The following is a 20,276-nucleotide window of genomic DNA, read 5'->3' on the forward strand; positions in this document are numbered from 1 at the left end:
ATTAGGGCTAAGCTCTTAAAGCTTGAAGACATCAAGCTACATCAAAAGGTATGTCATCTAACTAGAACTTTGTAGTATAGGTGCTTCATAATATGCTAGTTAGGATGAAACCTTGGAATAGTTAATATTTGCATGTATAATAGAGAAAACATAGATCCAAGGTTTATAGGGTTGCATGTACACCATAGGAGTGTTAGAATTCTCAAAACCCAACAGTGGTATCAGAGCCATGGGTTGTTTTCTGTTATATTGATGCAAATGTTTTATTTTCAAACTTGGAAAAAAAAGGAAAAAAACATGACGTTTGTCAAATTTTAAGATAATTACTTGTTTTTGTGAAAAACTAATTATTTGTAAAATTGGAATCATTTGCTATATGAGTTGAATTAGGTCAAATTTAGTAAAAGATAAAATGATATGATTATTTTATTAGTTTTAAAAGTTTGATCTAAAGAGTTTTTTGAAACCTCCATAAGTTATGGATATGAAAAGGTTTTAAAAAAAATTGATTCAAAGTTTTTTATGGAGTTACAAAATATAGTCTTAATGTTTTAAAGAATTCCATAACTTGTTCTTAAGTTATGGAACATGGAAAGTTTCATCATAAAACAAGTATTTAACTCCATAAGTTATGGACTCCAAAAGTTTTCAAGAGTTACAAAACTTGCCCTCAAGTTTTGGAATTTGGAAAAAGTTTTTTTTATGATAAAAAAAAGAATTGAATTCTAAAACTCTTGGGTTCATAACTTAAACAATTAATTAAATGGTTTTAATTTTGAATTTAATAATTGGAATTATGATGTTTTTATTGAATAATTCAATTAACTCTTATGGACTTTATTAATAGATAATTAAAGTGTTTAATTAAAAGAGAATTAATAATTCCATAATGACATGGTTTAAATTTAATTAAATTAAGAGTATAGTTTAATTAATAGATTAAACCACCAAGTATTTTAAATGTCTAAAATACACCCTTATACTATTATAATATTAAAAGTTTAATATATTATATGTATAAGAGCAAGTCGACTTACCATTAGTAGGCCTCATTCACGAAGCCGGTCTATAATGGGGGTATAAGGTTACTGCCTATAAAATGGCAGTTTAATGGGTGTCCACTCTCACCCACCGCTTCCTTGACTGGTGGAGGGTCGTTAGCTGAACAGGTAGGACAAGGACTATAATTCTCCCTTCATTATAAGTATAATGATAAATACTAAGTAACTAAACACTTATAAATTCCCAATCTTAGTTACTTAGGAAAATGTGAATAAGGTGCTAATCCATGAAATTACACTTTGCACTTTGTTTAAGCTGTTAGTGGAGCGTGTGTGGTTAACCGGCACACTAACCTGAACTTAACAAGGTAGGCAAAGGGTAACTTAATGTTTATCATAGTATCGTTGGAGCGTGTGTGGTTAACCGGCACATCGATTGAGGGGTAAATATTAAGGGTACCAAGTATATTTGCATGGTTACTTCACACCTTGTTTTGTGATCCTCGGCATCCCAGTCACAAAACCTGAAGGGCACACTCGAGATTGAAACATGCCATTGAAAAGTTCAATGAATCTCAAAAGAATCTAGGAGTTTCAAAACCAATTAAAACCTAATAATACATTTCGTTTATCTTTGTGGAAATTGGTGAATCGTCATTCACCTACCTTCAAATATTTTATAGCATGGATTACGGCATCCCTCTTCCAAGTTATAAAATAATTTGTTGGGTCCTAGCCTTAATATATCATATTGGGTGTTATATTAAGGACTTAAATCACTTTACGTGAATTTCTCCCATTGTTGATGTCTGGTTTAGACAACAATGATCTTCCCAAACCAAGCTTTCCTAATGAATATGACTTCCCGAGTTTGGCTCATGGAAGTCATACTTCTCTTCCTCCACCTCCTCCAATTATTCTCCCTAACCCACAAGTTCAAGGTCACTCAAGCCCTAATGGCAAGCAAGGTCTATGTGTGATCACATCTTAGAGATGAAGTCACATATTGACAAGCCGGGAGAGTTGGGTGTCAAAGTCTTGAGAAAGTTGGATGTTCAATCACTTTCTAAGTCACATAGTGAGTTCCTTTGGGACTACTATGAAACAGACTATGACATGAACCTTAATGATCATATCTATTTGCTTGGTGCTGCTGAATCAGCAATGATTTGGAACGATAGTAAAGCAAATTTGATTAGAAGATCAACTTCCCAAAAACTTTATGGACAGTGACAATGGTGACACTGGAAATCCAGAAAAAGCATTCTCTTCCCAATGGAAAGGAATTGGCCATAGTCAACCCGGTTGACCAAATGGTAAAGAGAAAGGCTAAGTCTGAGATAGTCCCATTACCAAAGGGTCCATATGTTTATTTTGCCAAAGGAAGGGGCGTTGATTGCAAAGCTGCCAAATTTACCTAAGGATGTTAAAGTCAATAAGTTTGACTCTACATCAGGTAGAGCCCATTATTTAACTCTATTAAGTTCTATTCTGAGATCCTCATTACATGATGTGACTGGGTCACATGTTGATGTTTTAAGAATCAAAGAATATAGAGAAATCTTAAAGGAAGTATATGCTGATTCTGATCGCGAAGGTGGATTTCGATCGCATCAGAATTTTGAGTAGTTACTTAAGAAGTTATGATATCTTGCTAAGGAATAGATAACAACAATTTTCCATGTGGATTGTAAGGATAAGTTTTTCCGCAAAGTTTTAAAATAAAAGAAAATTGTTTAATTTTATTTATTTGAAGTATCCTTACAATGGCATTTGTGGAAAATTGTTGCTTATATGATTCCACTGACAGCAATATTGGAAAATGGATTTGATTCTTTCATTTGTGGTAGTGTCTAAATTTACCAAATCAGGAAAGTTCCTCATCGCCCAAGTTTCAATTGGACCGAAACTTGGAATCATGCAAGTTGAATAGTATGATGAATGAGAACTTTCAAGCATTGGAAAATCAAGACTAATTACTTGTTCACATGGATGTGTGAGTCAAGTGAAGGACTAAAGGGATCGAGTACACATTCTTGTGCACTGGTCATGTCCACCACAAAGCTCGTTAAGACTATTTGATTTACTAAAGTTTAGGAAATATGGTTATACTTACAAGTTAAAGTATAATTCTGAAACATTGGAAAAGTCTCAATGTATGGCAGAACGAATGGGAAGAATCAAATTAGGCAGAAAGATAAAAGTTTCTCAAATCTGAAAAGATGGGAGAGTACTTTAGTATCATGTTTGTGATCATCTTAATGATTTAGAAATCATATCACAATTAGTCCTCTAAAGGTCATCTTAGTGCATTCTTATGACTAAGAAGAGGAGTCATGAATTGTTGAAATGGTTAGATCAGGAAGATGAGTCATACTTCGTTCCAAAACAATTCTTAGAGTCATACTCCAAGATTGTAACTTGAGTGACATATCTTAAAGAAAGGTTTAAAACACTTGTCAAATGTAAGAGTAAAAGTGTCCTACTCTTGTACATTTGAAATTGGTAAGTTGTGATGTTTTGGATAAAACAAAGACCAACTAAGGCCAATTGTGTGAAGTGTTTGTCTTGATAAAGAATCCGCACTATCTCTTGAATATTTGGCAAGATAGTCTTATATGTGAAGAGGATAGTGGGAGTCTTAAAGATCCTAAAAAGAATTTCAAGAACTAATCAAGAATAAAACCTGAGGTTCTTCACTAGCACACGACTTGAGGTTTATAACCTATCGTGTTGACATATTATGTGCCCATTCCAGTTAAAGTTGGCTTTGCATAGGAGTTCTGAAAGTTCTCAATTGGTTGCATAACAACTTGGAAGCAATGGCAGGCCCTGTACTGCCAGGTGGCAAGAAGTTAAGATTGCATAAGTTCAGTCCATATGAGTTTGGATTTGTCATTATCCTTGTCTTGTGACTATGGTTTTGACGATTCACATGGATAAGAACACATACACCATAAAATCTAAGGGTCATAAGGTTTCTCTCCGATTCATGAAAATGATGGTGAGGAAACACTTCCACCAAGTAGATTTGAAGCAGATGGCAAAAGGTCTAAACAATTGAGACTATGATTACGGCATCCCTTTTCATAGTTCTGAAATTGTTTAGACACACATGCATGCTATCTAAGGAAAGGTGTATGATTTTGATAAAGTTTTATCAAAGCATCTCGTATCAGAAATCTGAACTTTGGTAAGAAAGTCAATAAAGTATTGATTTCTAGAAGTCCAGCTGATTTCTGAATACATGTCAAAGCTAGTGGGAGCATAAGTGTTATACTAATAATCGTCATGTTAGTTGGAGCATGATAATTATTGTTAGTGTTGCAAGTTAGCAATGTTAATTATAGAAAACAAAAGTTTCAATTCGTGAGGCTGCAGGGATTGAAAAAGTTGTTTTGCTATAATTAAGGGAGAGGATATACTTCATTTCTGTTCTAAAGCCTTAGATTGAGACCTTAATCATCTTTAGTCAAGAATATATATATGAATTTCATGTTGGATTGGTTCAACTTAAGGAAATTCTATATATTGCGTTCTCAAAATTCGATTATGATTACGACATCCCTCTTCATAGTCAAATTTTTAAAACATGGCAAATAAAAATATTGTAGCAAAAGACTGGTTTAGAATCATGTCTTTATGTGAGACATCATGAATCGTGTACCAATTGCTTTGGGTACAGGATCGATTGCATGTGCTATAATATTTGTCATTTCTAAATTTTTCCAAATGCCCAGAGGCATTAAGAAGGGAAAAGGTCTAGAATTGGATATGACTAAAATGATTAAGCAATTGTCGAGGACAATCTGAGGTTTACCAAAGATTGGTTGCTCAGGGACAGTTGGAAGTATAGTGCTAATTTTTGAAGGACCGTATTAACATATTCTGAAAAGAGGCATCTCTTATTCAGAAGTGATAGTCAAAATAAGAATATGGAGTTGTCTCCATAGGTGGAAGTTATCTGTGTAAGATTAGAAAACTTAATGCAAGAAGCTTGTCCAAAGCAATGTACTTTGAATATGAGACTTAGTTTCCATGGAGTTGATCTCCATTGGAATACCTTATAATGACTGTTGACAAGTCTTTGTGACTTTGTACATATTCATTACAGGAGGGTCAGTGCATATAAGTTTAAAATCTAAAAAGATTTCGATAAATGATAGGAATTTGAAATTCTCACATTTTTCGATAAGGATTTGGGAGTGTGAAATTAGAATCATTGAAATTATGTTCAATTGGTTTATTTCACAAAGTAAGGATCATAGACAAACATAGAGTGCATACTTGGTGTATGGCAAAGCTATTGTTTAAGAAAAACATAGTGTACATGCTTGGAGCATGGGACAACTAGTGTTGTTAATTCAAGTATAAAGTTGATAAAACCGAAACAATGAATAATGAGTAATCAGTATGGTGATAAATAAAAGTGTTTATTTATATTCATAGGGTTTGATACCATATTTGATTCGTTTATTCTTGTGTTTCACTTTGCATGTTTTGACTTCCAGAATAACTAAGTCGCTCTTCCTGAATGATTAAGTTATTCAAACCATCTACAGTCGGTCATATGTTGGAAGTAGATATGAATCAAGACTGTCATGGGTTGGTTTGTAGAGGTCCAAGTTGGTGGACAAAGTGGTGCTACAACACTCATGAGTGCTCATAAGTTCTGAGTATTGGATTTAACCCGCGCTCATTTGAATCACTTCATGGATTTTATCACGAGTGATCATGAGACGATAATATCTTATATTCTTCAAACCTAGAGATATGAGTTGTTACAATCCGTTGGTTATACATTGATTGCACGAAAACGCATTTGGTAACTTGATGTTATAAAACGTGTCTTTGTGTATGATTCAACAAGTAGTAGAACAAGCCATATGAGTCGAATTTTATCCATTCCTTTTACCTTCGGGATAAAAGCGATATCTGTGGGCCCCTCGATGATTTAGCGATGACACATGTGAGTGCTTGGCCAAGCCAGGACTGATTTGATTTGTTCAATCAGTCAGTCATCATAAATCGAAAATCGGGAAACAACAAATGGACAGAGAGAATGATTATAATCCATGTCTCAGTCCATATGATATCTAGAATAGAGGAATATATGATCCTTTATCTAATGGACAAGTCATTGACAAGGTCAGAGTTCGACAGCGGCTTTAAGAGCTACGATTGCCAGTTTGGTTTTGAAGTCATACTCAATAATAGTTTTAAACTTATCAAAGTGGGAGACTGTTGGATTAATGTCTAAGTCCATAACTATATTTGGTATGTACTTGACCCCACCCGACATGGTCTATTTGGGTTGCACTTCACCGGCACAATTTATATGGATAGTCTTTTGAGAATAGTATATTTATGATTTATATTAATATATTATAAGTTCTAATATATTAATATGGAATCATATTATTTAATTAGTATTGATCAAGAATTAATTTAGAATTAATGAAGTGATCAAAAAGAACTAATTAAATATGGACTCTTATATATATGGAATGGGCCAAGTTCATTTAGGTTGGGCTAAGCTTTCATGGATGGTCCATGGAGCGTTTAACCCATGGATCCTATGTAAATGAAAGGTCATGGGTATTAGGGTTTACATGGATGTAACCCTAATCCTCCATAATATATAAAGGGGTCCTTGGCTCACAAAATTGGCACAAGTGTGTGAAAATAAGAGTGGGCCGATTTTAGTGTGCATACATATTCTCTCAAGTTCTTCCAAGGTGTTTTTGGTGATTTGTGATTCCATTTGAGGCTTCCACACTATTGGGGCTAAGCTCTTAAAGCTTGAAGACATCAAGCTACATCAAAAGGTATGTCATCTAACTAGAACTTTGTAGTATAGGTGCTTCATAATATGCTAGTTAGGATGAAACCTTGGAATAGTTAATATTTGCATGTATAGTAGAGAAAACATAGATCCAAGGTTTATAGGGTTGCATGTACACCATAGGAGTGTTAGAATGCTCAAAACCCAACACTTTGACCATGAGTTTACGGCCGTAAACTCCCTTGGCCGTAAACACCAAGTCATGGCCTTTAACACTCTTTAGTTGAATCACATGTAATTCCAACACTTGGCCAAAGTGTTTCCTAGTCCCGTGAGGTGTTTCCTTGCATTTGGTAGCTTCCAAGCACTATATTTATGTCAAAACATGCCAATGTATGTCATTTAGGACTTATTATGTCTCGGGACTTCATTCGTGGAACTTCTCATCCGTACACGCGTATCCGTTGAATCACCCACATCAGGTGAGTTCATACCCCGTAATAAATCTTTTAACTGTTTTAAATGTTTTAAGGGGGGAATACAAGTTGAACACAATGATAATTGTGTAATTGTTTGTTATAAACATTTTCAAAAAGATTACTTATGTCAGTTATAAGTTGTCAAAACATTTCAAAAACTCTTTTAAGTTATGTTACTTTATATTTTCACCAAAACTCCGTTTTAAAGTGCAAGCATAACTTAGTAGATAAAAGGGTCTTTTCAACAACGGTTCAAGTACATTACTAGTAAACTATAATAGGTATAGTTTAGAGTCAGATCATACACGAGTCAGAACACAGTATTATGAGAAACAATACACACTTTACACTATACAAGAGATTATACTAAACACTAGTACAGAGTGAACATTACTACACTATACAAACATTTGAATACTATAAATAGAATGTGACATACTACTTCCGATACGACACTTCATTGTGGTATCACCTTGTAACCAGAGTCTCCTGGAGGGAGAACGGGCATTGTATGTATAGATCTATACGGGACAGACACTCCCACACCCCGACTGCTAGCTACAGTCCCAACCTATAAGGCCAAAGGGTGACATAATGTTACCTCACTACATATGACACCAGAGGGTCATCAGTTATTCAGCCGTCGATCAGCATGGTTACATACGAGTTCACATTCAAACCTTTAATTAACTAACTAAGAATTAAAGGCAAATAGACCCCCCGAGGTGTATTGTCCATTTAATACTACCTGGAGTCTGCGTTTCATTTCTTTAGACTCTCCGAGGCGTATTGTTCATTTAATACCACCTGGAGTCTACGTTTCATTTCTTTAAGACTCCCCGAGGTGTATTGTACATTTAATACTACCTGGAGTCTGTATATTATTACTATATAACCAGCAGTGTCACTGCTGAGGTAAAACATTATTTTCCCTATTACATTTACTTTGTGATCCTCTCACATAATCCATTAATGTATAGACTATACTTAGTTAATGATAGTCACACTTTGGGACATACTCATCATACAAGATACAAACATACATAACATTTGAGGCCTTGGTAGAAGGCTACGTTTAGAAGGGAAGACCATAATGCTAACCTTATGATTCCTTAATGTATACATCAAAGGATACACATATATCAGTAGGATCCGACAGGTGATAGGATGTGTGTTCTCCGCTTCATTTCCTGTTCCTTGTTTGGTTGTGGGCTTGGAGCAGATTCATCCAACCTATTATCTATTCGATTCTAGATATATATGTCCAGTATACATTGAGTCATCATAGGGGTACCAGGTATGGGTCAATTCATAGGACACAGAGTCAATGCACAACTTTCTAGTACAAAACATACTTTCCAAATCAGAACATTTGGTATACAAAACTAGAAACTTACCAGTTAAGGGTTTAATCCATTCTATTAAACCAGTATAACCTCAAAGGACCTTAGGTGATTGACTCTATAATACTTTAGTTTATATAGCACGGATTACATATCATTAATACCTAATAGATAGTTGGATGTGTGCTTTCCGCTTTACTTCCTGTTCCTTGTTTGGTTGTGGGCTTAGGGCAGATTCACCCAATTAACTCTCTATCCGATATTAGATCATATGTAGCCTGTATAAACTTAATGATTATAGAAGTAATCACTGTGGTCACCATTTTACTATACAAAATAAGGGTTTTCTTAAAGAATCTTTTCATTCAAATACGAAGGAACTATTACAGTTAACTCCATGAGTACTAAGAGAATACACCAGGGTTATATACGATAAGGATCTAACAACCAATAGGATGTGCGTCATCCGCTTCATTCCCTGTTCCTTGTTTGGTTGTGGGCTTAGGGCGGATACACACAATCGATTGTTTGTTTACTCTTAGTTTTATATAACTTGTATCCATTTAGTACACATAGAAAGGACTGTAGAGCTATTTTTACTTATCTTTCTTCAAGGCAGGAAATATAGGATTTCCTGGAGGAACAGGCGAACTTTTCTAAACAGAACTCACAACTTACTACCTTTTTCAACTACAGTTTTCAACAGCAGTTTACCACAACATTTTACAATTTATTTACATCACTAAAATCTTAAGAACTCACCCGCTTAATTGCTGATAAACTCTTTTCAAATAACTTGTATTCTCAGGAGCCTAGTAGACAGGTACTCGCACTGGGATTCAGAAGATGGAGCAGTATAGCTTCAAGTTTTGTTTGTTATTTGCTTATGTATTCTATGTGTTGTGAACACACCCTTTGTAATTACTTTCCTTCTAATGAAATGGTTGTTCATTACTTTGCTTACTATGATGCATGTCTTGTGATACTAAACATAACGTCCTCCACCCCAGAACGTTTCCGCCGTTCCGGTTTTGGGGTGTGACATCTCCCTTCTTTTTCAGATTGGAGAAACCGTAAAACACGATACCTAAGTACTCCCCCTTCTTTTTCAGATTGGAGAAACTTTCGTCTTTCTGCCTAATTGATTCTTCCTATTCGTTCTATTTTACATTCAAACCTTTCAACAATTTAGAATTACACTTAATCTTGTAAGCAAAACCATATTTACTAAGCTTTTAGAAAATCATGACAAATATACTTATCGTTCTTTGTAGTGGACTTGACCTAGTGCACAACAATGCGTACTAGATCCTTTAGTCCTTCACTTGACTCACATACTTATGTGAATAAGGAATCAGTCTTAATTTCCCAAATACGAAGGTTCTCATTCATTACACAATACAAGTCACATGATTCCAAGTTTCTGTCCAATTGAAACTTGGGTGATGAGAATCATTCCTTATTTGGTAAATTTTCGATATTACCAAAAACAACATAACTAAGAGTCACATCTATTTTCAATATTTCTAGCAATAGAAACATACAAACATCAATTTTCACAAAAGTCATTTCAAGGATATATATAATAAGACAAAAACAAAATTTATTTTATTTATAAAACGCGGAAAAATTTGTCCTTACAACGCAATTACAAATGAAAACAATGTTACTAAATATTTCTAAGCAATCTATCAAAACTCCTAAGAAGCAGCTCAGAAATCCGATCATCGAACCATACGATCGAAATCCATCTCTTCGCGACCATATTCAACTCATCCTTTAAGCTTCCTTTCTTTTCTTCGATCCTACAAAACATCAAAATGCAATCTTATCACATCATGTATTAAGAATCTACAAATAGGAATTTAATAGAGTTAGATAGTGGATTTTACCTGAAGCAGATTCATACATCTTGACTCTCCCATCCTTGCGATCTTTCAGGTAAGTATGGCAGCTTCGTAACCAATTCCCCTTCTCTTGGCAGTTGAAACAAATGGACTCTTTTGGAATAACACATGGGACAACTTTTCTATTTCCATCCGGTCAAACGGTTTGACCTTGGCCGATCCCTTTCCTTTGGGAAGAAAATACTTTTCTGGACTTCCAACGTTGCCATTGTTAATGTCCATGGAAGTTTGGGAGGTTGAACTACCAGTCAAATTTGGTTGACCAGTGCGCCAAATCATTGCTGATTCAGTAGCAATAAGCAAATAAGTAAGATCAATGAGGGTCACGTCGTGGTCCATCATATAGTAATCTTTAATGAACTCACTATATGATTTAGCAAGTGATTGAAGAACCAAGTCAACAACCAACTTCCTTGAGACATTGACACCCAACATTCCCAACTTGTCAATATGTAACTTCATCTCCAAGACGTGAGCACATATAGACTTTCCATCTTCGTGTTTGCTTGCCAATAGGGCTTGAGTGACCTTGAACTTTTCAAGTCGACGAACATGTGGGTCAAGGAGAATTATTGGAGGAGGTGGAGGAAGTGAAACATGATTTCCATTTCCATGATCCAATTGTGGAACATCATCTTCATGTGGAAAGCTTTTTCCACAGGATTCGGGAAGACCACGGTTGTTAGATTTTGACATCTACAAAACGGGAGAAATTCAAGTTAGTTGGTTCAATCCTTAATATAAAACCCAAATGAAATATTAAGGGTAGGACCCAACACAATATTCTACAACTCGGAAGAGGGATGTTGTAATCCAGCTGCAGAATATTTGTTCAACCATAAAAAACGAAAAGGAATTTAGTTTTAAATGAATTGAAACTCCTAGATCTTTTGAGATTCATTGAACTTTTCAATGACATGTTTAATCTCAATAATGCCCTTCAAGTTTGTGACTGGGATACCGAGGATCACAAACAAGGTGTGAATAACCATGCAAATTAGCTTAGTACTCTCGAAGACGTATATCACCTAATCAATGTGTCGGTTAACCACACACGCTCCATTGATCTATGATAATTTGCGAGCTACCCATTGCCATCCTTCATTGGTCCCATATTAGTGTGTCGGTTAACCATACATGCTCCACTTACGACCAACAAGGTGAAATGTGCAATTTCATGGACTAGCACCAAATTCACATTTTTCCTAAAGTAACTAAGATTTGGGAATTTATAAAAGGCGTTTAGTTACTTCATATTTCATTATACTTATAATGGAAGGTTGTGTCCTATCCTACCCGTTCGGCTAACGACCATCCACTAGTCAAGAGTGCAGTGGGTAAGAGTGGATACCCATTGGCAGTCATTTTACAGGCCGTTTCCTTAAACACCCCTTATAAACCAGCTTCGTGAATAAGGCCTACTAACGATAAGACTGACCTTTTACTTATACATATATAATATATTAGACTTTTAATTTTATATAGTATAAGGGTGTATTTTATACATTTAAAATACTAAATGGTTTAATCTATTAATAAATTAGACTTTTAATTTGATTAAACTTAATACATATTATTGTGAATTTATTAATTCTTTCCTTTAATTAAACATTTAATTTATTTAATAAAATCAATAAGGGTGTAATTTGAACCTTTTTCAAAACCACAAGGGTTTTAGAATTTAATTTTCAAAATTAAAACTTTTTAATCAAATTTTAAGTTCCAAAACTTGAGGGCAAAATTTGAAACTTTTCAAAACTTCTAGATCAAAATTAAAATAATTTAGATTAATCATATTATTTTATCTTTATTAAAAATTTGACCTAAACCCTTTTATTATGGCAAGATAATTCAAATCAAATTTTACAAATAACTAATATATCATATAATATTGTAATTATCTTAAAATTTGACAATTATCCTTCAATTAGATGAGGATATTCATTACCATATTAGAAAAAACGATTTTAATCAATTAAAACAACTCGTGGTAATTATCCTAACCTAATTAAGGCAAAAAATCTGAAAAATCTGCCATCTGACCCGACACCACATCGTGGTGACATTTACCACCTCGTGATGGCCCACCACCTCGTGGTGATCAAGAAGAAAGCAAAAACGAAAATTTTCCAGCTTTGAACAATTCACATTAGCATCACATATAACAGAAAAACGACCTAGGCTCTGATACCACTGATGGGTTTTGAGCACTACAACATTCTTATGGTGTACATGCAACCCTAAAGCTTTGGATCTAGGTTTTTCTCAAGTTATACATGCAAATAATCATCCAAAGCATAAACCCTAATCTAGCATACCAATTTCAAAAATTACATGTATAAAAGGGGTTGGAACATTACCTCACTTGTTATGTAGCAATAACAAGAACTCCTTGACCTTTGAAAGCTTAGTGCCCCAATTGTTGCACCTCTAATGGAGTCACAAACACTCTTGCAAAGGATGAGTTAGGAGAGAAGAGAATTTCGAACACTCTAGGGTTTCTTAAGCATAGGGGCGAAATCCTTAAGGCTAGAGGGTTTATATAATTGAGGCTATTAGGGTTTTAAGGTGGAAACCTTAATTTCCTTGCTTAGACCTTAAGCAGTCCATGAACCCCCATATGACATGCCCTTGGACGAAAACTCTATGGGTTTTCCATAGATTTCCATCCACTCCATATCAATAAAGTCCATTAGCCCAAACTATAATTATTACCAATTTACATAATCAATCCCTCCATTATTAATCAGTTCCTTTAATCCCAAAATTAATACTAGATTAATTTCTGATTAATTACTAATTAATAATATGATTTCCAAATAATATATTAATCATATAATAAATTAATAAAATCATTATGAGTACCAATTTATTATTCACATAATAAATCCTACTCTCTCACTCTCTCTCTCTCTCTCTCTCTCTCTCTCTCTTTCCACTTGTCATCCTATCAAGTTGCATGAGTAAAGGCAACCCAAAAGGACCATGCTCATAATCAAATCAAGTACATACCAAAAATAGTTATGGGCTTAGACACCTAATCCAACATAAAGAACACTGAAATCTGACTTATAATGAAGAAGTTATGACCCGTCGAAGTTTTGCGACAAAACTGACACAGCGTCGCATATCGTAAAAAGTGAATTTTTGATAAACTACTTTTTAGCCTTAGAAATCTAAACGAAAGTCGTAGTATATGTTAAACCGAGAACATACATAAAAAGAATGTCCAAATCTGACTTCGTTTGAAGAATTATGAGTTTTCTAAGATTTAGCGTAGCAGTACACAGACCGGAAATCGAATTTTAGATCGATCGATTTTTAGCCAACACAACCTAAATGAGAATTGAAGATCTCAGTAATAGGAGCTCAACGATATAAAGACGGTCGAAAATGGACATCGGATAACAAAGTTATGAATTTTGAACGGACGTTAATTGTGTAAGCCTGTTAAAATATAACTTTAAAAATAATGTCAAGATTAACCGGCGGAGTCTAAACGAAAGTTGTAGATCACATCGCTACCTATGGGTGGATATGAAGAACATAAAAAACGAAGCTCATATGCGATAGTTACGGAATTTAGAAGATAATTAATTTTGGGGATAAGTTTCGGAGGTGACACGTGGCACCATCTCAACTACAGCTTCCTCCCCATGCCTTGCCACCAGATGGTGACACTTGGCACCCCAACATGCTGTGTAGGGCTCAGAACACACCGTGTTGGTCAGTTTCCCAACCTATAAATAAAGGCGCAAATCTTTCATTTCTTCACACCATTCTTATCCCACTCTCTCCCAATACCCCCAAACCCTCTCTTCCTTTCCCTAGCACTTCCTAAGTGTTAGAGGCGAGTCCCGGAGAGCCAGAAGGCTCCGAGAAGAAGAGCTTTCGGCTCAGAAGTTCTGCCCGCGTAGGACCCGGCTCCTTGCTAAACCCCCTTATAAGTGAGTTATGCTTACCCTACTTTAAGTATAACTTATGTTTAAGTTCATTATCGTTATTATGAACCTCTACACAAGAGTTATCAGTGATTCAAAGTAATTATACCGCTTGATCTACATACGGAAGAGGTGTGTATAATGGTCATGTTGGCTTGGTTGTTGGATTTCAAAAAAGCTATATGTCGAAATGGTCCTGCCTCCCAACTGTCCTGCCTGGCCGATCCTTACTTGATAGATCATGAAAGTAGACTCTGAGCTAATGACATATATAGACTAATAATTAGTCGTAATAAATATTAGACTAAAATTTAGTGATAATAATACTAGGTTTCGTCAAAAGAAAAGACAATTATTAGAAGCGAAGCGCTGCCCGAATTTCGAGTCGTCACTTTAACAAGTGAGTGCATAGTCCCTTTCATTAACATGATTTTAATACAAGTATTAATTAAAGTATTAAATATATGTTTATGGTTGAAATATTTGATATTGCCTGAAATACGTGTTAAGAGCATATCTGACAATATATGATGATTTAGGATATAGAGTAAACCTAAATTAATTAAGAAGAATATTGGATGGTATTTTCTTATTTATACGAGTGAGATATACACGGAGAGTAGAACTTTAAAATTTGTCATTGATCTGAGAGTATGGATTAGACATAGTCATTTGTCCTTAGTCTGAGAGTATGGAGAGGGCATAATCATTAATCCGAGAGCATGGATTAGACATAGTCATTCGTCCCTAGTCCGAGAGTATGGAGTGGGGATAGTCATCTGTCATTGATCCGAGAGCATGGATTAGACATACCAGATCCGGGAGTATGGATTAGGTAAAGCTGTTAATTTTGGATCCGAGAGTATGGATTGTGTTGTTGTGAGGATTGACGGGGTGAGGTAAAATTGTTTATATGAGGTGATATGGTATATTGCGATTTCTAGTATATATATATATATATATATATATATATATATATATATATATATATATATATATATATATATATATATATATATATATATAGGCATAAGTTATATTGAGAACACTAAAAGGTTGAGAATCGCGAGAACAAATGTGGACCAGTCGTTTCATAATGGTCAAAAATAGGAAAGTATATAGTTACGTAAACAGTAATTGGGCAACATAAACATATCCTAAACATATTAAATAAACACGTAACAAACGTTTTCCATGATTTAAGCCAGAACGATGAAGAACGTTAATTGGATAAAAGTTATTGAAACCATATTGGTTATTGCTGCAGTCCATATCACCGACATTAGACGTGTAATCGAAATTTGCAAAATATTACAACAATATTGTTGTCGTCGTCTGGAATCAGATTAGGATACGTTGATTGAATTCGGCTGCGATGAAGCACACCGATTGTGGGGATTTTTATGGCGATGAAAGTTACTTTAATTCACTGATCGATATTGGTGATGAAGGTGAAGGTACGTGTGTTTGATTTATTAAATTATTATTTGACTGTAATCATATTGTGAAACGAAAAAAAAGTGTTAGTTTCTGCTAAAACGAAATAGAACTGTTCAATTCGATTGAATTGATTTATACTGATGAATGATACAGAGGCGAAGTAAATTTATATCAACAGTAAAAGCAGTGGTGATCGAGTTAGATGTTGTGTGGGTATTAAATGCCAGAATATGATAATCAATAATGAATGAGTATTGAGTAATGCGAAAATATAATTAAATGAAGTGATGATTATGATGTTGTGTATGTATGTAGCTAATTAACTTGCGACAAATATATAGTTATTTTTTTCCAAAGTTTGTGGTCTTATGTTGATTCATATCTGAATAGGTTGATAAACACTTATACCCTTATTCACTGATGATTATAATATGTTGTATGTACATATATAATTTACCAGTGACAAATATAGAATTGTTATTCCATTAAGTTGTATAATCTTGGTTATGTATGAATCATTGCTTAATTTATGGAATTATGTAGTTTTACGTTGAAACATATTTGAATAGGTTTGTAATCACAAATGATTTAATGTAGTTGTGATAGAACTGGGGTATATATAAATGTTGTTGTTTCATTCATGATTGAATAGAAGTGATTTGATTCGAATTCAGTTGGTGTCTATTTGTAGTTGTAGTGCAAGCATTAAATAATATGTGGGGTGACAATCAATAATGTTTGCAAGATTTTATTAGGAAAAACAATTTTGCTTATTTCGAATTTAGACTTTTTATTCCATTAGGTTGCATAGTCTTGGTTATATGTGAATCATTGCTTAATTTAAGGAATTATGTGGTTTTACGTTGAAACAGTTTTGAATAGGTTTGTAATCACAAATGATTTAATGTACTTGTGATGGAACTGGGGTATCTATAAATGTTATTGTTTCAATCCTCATTAAATACAATTGTTGTTTATGGAATTATGTGCGTTTACGTTGAAACATATTTGAATATGTTTGTAATCACAACTGTTTTAATGTTGTTGTGATGGAACTGGGGTATCTATAAATGTTATTGTTTCAGTATACAATTTATTTGATTTGAATTCAATTGTTGTTTATTCGTAGTTGTATTGAAAACATTGAAGAATGTATGTTGAGACAATCATTAATGTTCGCAACTATTTATTAGGCAAAACAACTTTTTTATGTCATGGAATGGCTAAATTTTATATATAATGGTAGTTATATTCAACAGTGGTTGAATTGTTTAACAAATAATATAACAAAATGGTAGTGTTATAAAGTCAATATTGGATATATTTGTTGTGGTGGAACATATAACTCTACTCAAGAAAGTGAAGGTGGCTACGAAGATACATCTGATGAAAATGAGAGTGACAATGAATCAGGTCAAAGTCTTGATGATTGTGATGGTAATGAAATCTAGTAAATGTTTACAAAAATTATTGTCTATATAAATATAATTTAATTGGAACTGTTTGGATCAGGTACGGGATCTGATGAAGATGAAAGCGTCCACAATAGCATTTTATATTCACTTGGTGGATCTAATAAGCTGTGGAAACCTAGTGTCGCGAAAGAATTTATGCCTGATGAGCAGGTTACATTCGAATCACTAACACATGCTATCAATATGTATAGAAAATATGCAGAACATGCTGGGTTTGATGTTTGGTTGAACACAACTACAGGGTTTCGGCATGACAATCAATAATAAAGATAAAGTATGTTGTTTGCAATCGCGCTGGGAAAATACCAGATAGAAGCGTGGATATAATGGATACAAATTATGGTGGAAGGAAACACAGGAATTCAAACTTTATTGTAACTGATTGTAAAGCATTGATAAAGTTTGAACGTGTTAGTATTGGAACAAATGAGTTTCAAATTAGAGAGTTTCAAGAGCTGCACAACCACCCTCTTTATACCAAAGAAGAGCGCAGACATTCAAAAAAAGCAAGAAAATTAAATTATGCAGACAAGGAGTTTATTATACGCGCAGCTACAACAAATGTGGGTGCAACAAAGGCGCATAAAATTCGTACTGCGTTAAAAGGTGGATATGAGTGTGTTGGTCCCGACGAGAGTGATTGCAAAAAATTTAGGAAAAAATTGGGTAACATTATAGGCAACATCCAATTGGTAGTGAATAAAATGAATGAGAGGAAAACATATCATCCAAATTATTCCTTTGAGTATAAATGTGTCGATAGCGTGTTAAATGTTATGTTTTGGGCTGATGAAACAGATAAGGTATTCTACAAGGAGTTTGGAGATGTGATATCTTTTGACGCTACCTTTCGAACAAATAAGTAAGTGTTATGATGCGTGTTATTTTGGTTGATGTGTATTCTGGATTAATATGTTTGTACGATTTCATTAATAATGACAAATATTATTATGTAGGTATGGAATGGTATTTGTCCCTTTTACAGCTATTGATAATCACAAAAGATCTGTTACTGTTGGTGCTGGCCTACTTAGTAATGAGAAAATAGAGTCTTATTTTTGGTTGCTTGAAGCTTTTTTAAAAGCGCATGGAAAAGAACCAACATTGGTGTTAACAGACCAGGATCCAGCGATTCTGCAGCCAGTTGAGGCTGTATACCCGAATGCCAAGCATAGACTATGCTTATGGCATATAACGAAAAAACTACATGCAAAGGTATGTTGTATGGGTAATTGAATTACATATGGTGAATATGTAATGAGATTTGAATTTTGTTGATGAATGTACTTTTATATGTAAAAATATATGTGTAATTTGAAGTTTAAAATGGTTGTGTATCAGGTTAGTGGGGATGTTTTGCAAAACACGGATTTCAGAAAATGCTTCAACAAACTAGTATGGAATATATATATGGATCCCATTGAGTTTGAAACAGCGTGGAAGTCATTGATGAAGGATCACAATCTGCAAGATAAACGATGGTTTAAAGACATGTATCGTAGGCAGACTTCATGGATACTCGCTTATTTTAAGGACATGCCAATGCATGGACTGATAAAAACAACTTCCAGGTCTGAAAGTGCGAATTCATTTTTTAATAAGTACTCGCATCATGGGAATTTCCTTTTGTATTTCATGGTGAACTATGACACGACGATTGGAAAACAACGTAACACACAACATCGTCTTGATAATGAAACTAAGGGAAGCAGGCATAAATTTAGGATGGGCACAGGATTAGAGCAATATGCAGCAAAAGTGTATACAAATACAGTTTTTGCAGAAATTCGAAAGGAGATATACAAAGGAGCATGGAATTGTTCAATTGATAGTGTAGAAAATATTAATAGGTGGCAGGTAGTAATGATTACACATTTGGACAAAAGAAGACAAGTGAAGACAAAGTGTAAGGTTAGTTTCTAAAATTTAACTGAAAGAAAAAAAATGTGTCTAACGTATGTATTAAAATTTTGATGTAGGTGGAACTGAAGTTGCCAGAAAAGGAAGTAAAATGTACATGCGAACTCTTCAAGCGAATGGGTATTTTGTGTCGACATGTATTTGCAGTTCTGAAGAATAATCACATTGAGGAGATACCCGAGCAATATATTCTACGGAGGTGGAGAAGGGATATTATTTCTAGCCATTTGTTGGTCAGTAAGAATGGGCTTGCTGAAATGGAAGATGAAACTTTTAAATTGTTAACCGAAGCATATAGTAACATGGAGTACTGTCTGGAGCGTCTTCAGACTGATAAGGAAAAATTAGAAGATTTTGTGAAGACAACACGTACGATGAGGAGGGTGTTTGAGCAAGATTCGGTTAATACTATTGCATTGGATGAAAGTGATGAAGTTGTGTTTAGGCTATTTGGGGTTAGTATTCCAGAACACTTTGAAGTTAATGTCCCACCAGTGATACATAATAAAGGGAGTGGGACTAAGAAACGGATGTTCAGTGCAACGGAGAGGGCAGCTGCATCTTCAAAAAGTGGTTCACAAAAGTGCACAGGATGCAACTTATATGTGAATCATAATTGGAGGACTTGCAAAGTAAGAATTGCGCGTGAGAAATCCAATTGTAGTTAGATTAAGTGTTAGTTTACTGATGTTTTTGTTTATCATTAATAATTTATTGACTTATGTTTGCACATCTGCATTTGGGTTTTTTTTAAATTGAATAACATCATTTTGTTTTGTTTATTGATTTATTTTTTATCAAATAATTTTTTGGTGCAATCTATTAGAGATAGTATGATGCTGGTGATGTTTGTGTCGATTGTATACATCCATGGTATTTACTTAGATGGTGATGGTTGAGTTGATTATGTATGTATATCATGTATGATGATATGGTTTGATGCTTTTAAGGTTTGTTTTGTTTGGGTATGTGATTTTAGAGAATG

The 20,276-nt window shown here is 34.3% G+C and overlaps 1 protein-coding gene across 1 annotated transcript; it reads left to right on the forward strand.

The window, feature by feature from the left end:
* The first annotated feature begins 17,697 nt into the window (after positions 1 to 17,697).
* Positions 17,698 to 19,959, forward strand: LOC145130873 (protein FAR1-RELATED SEQUENCE 5-like). Its single transcript, XM_079065627.1, has 4 exons — positions 17,698 to 18,233; positions 18,328 to 18,586; positions 18,713 to 19,282; positions 19,351 to 19,959. The coding sequence occupies exons 1-4, from the start codon at positions 17,698 to 17,700 to the stop codon at positions 19,957 to 19,959; spliced, it is 1,974 nt and encodes a 657-aa protein (XP_078921753.1).
* Positions 19,960 to 20,276: the final 317 nt, after the last annotated feature.

This window comes from Lactuca virosa, chromosome 8, assembly GCF_052849685.1.
Source record: "Lactuca virosa cultivar CGN04683 chromosome 8, Lactuca_virosa_CGN04683_v6, whole genome shotgun sequence".
NCBI classification, from domain to species: domain Eukaryota; kingdom Viridiplantae; phylum Streptophyta; class Magnoliopsida; order Asterales; family Asteraceae; genus Lactuca; species Lactuca virosa.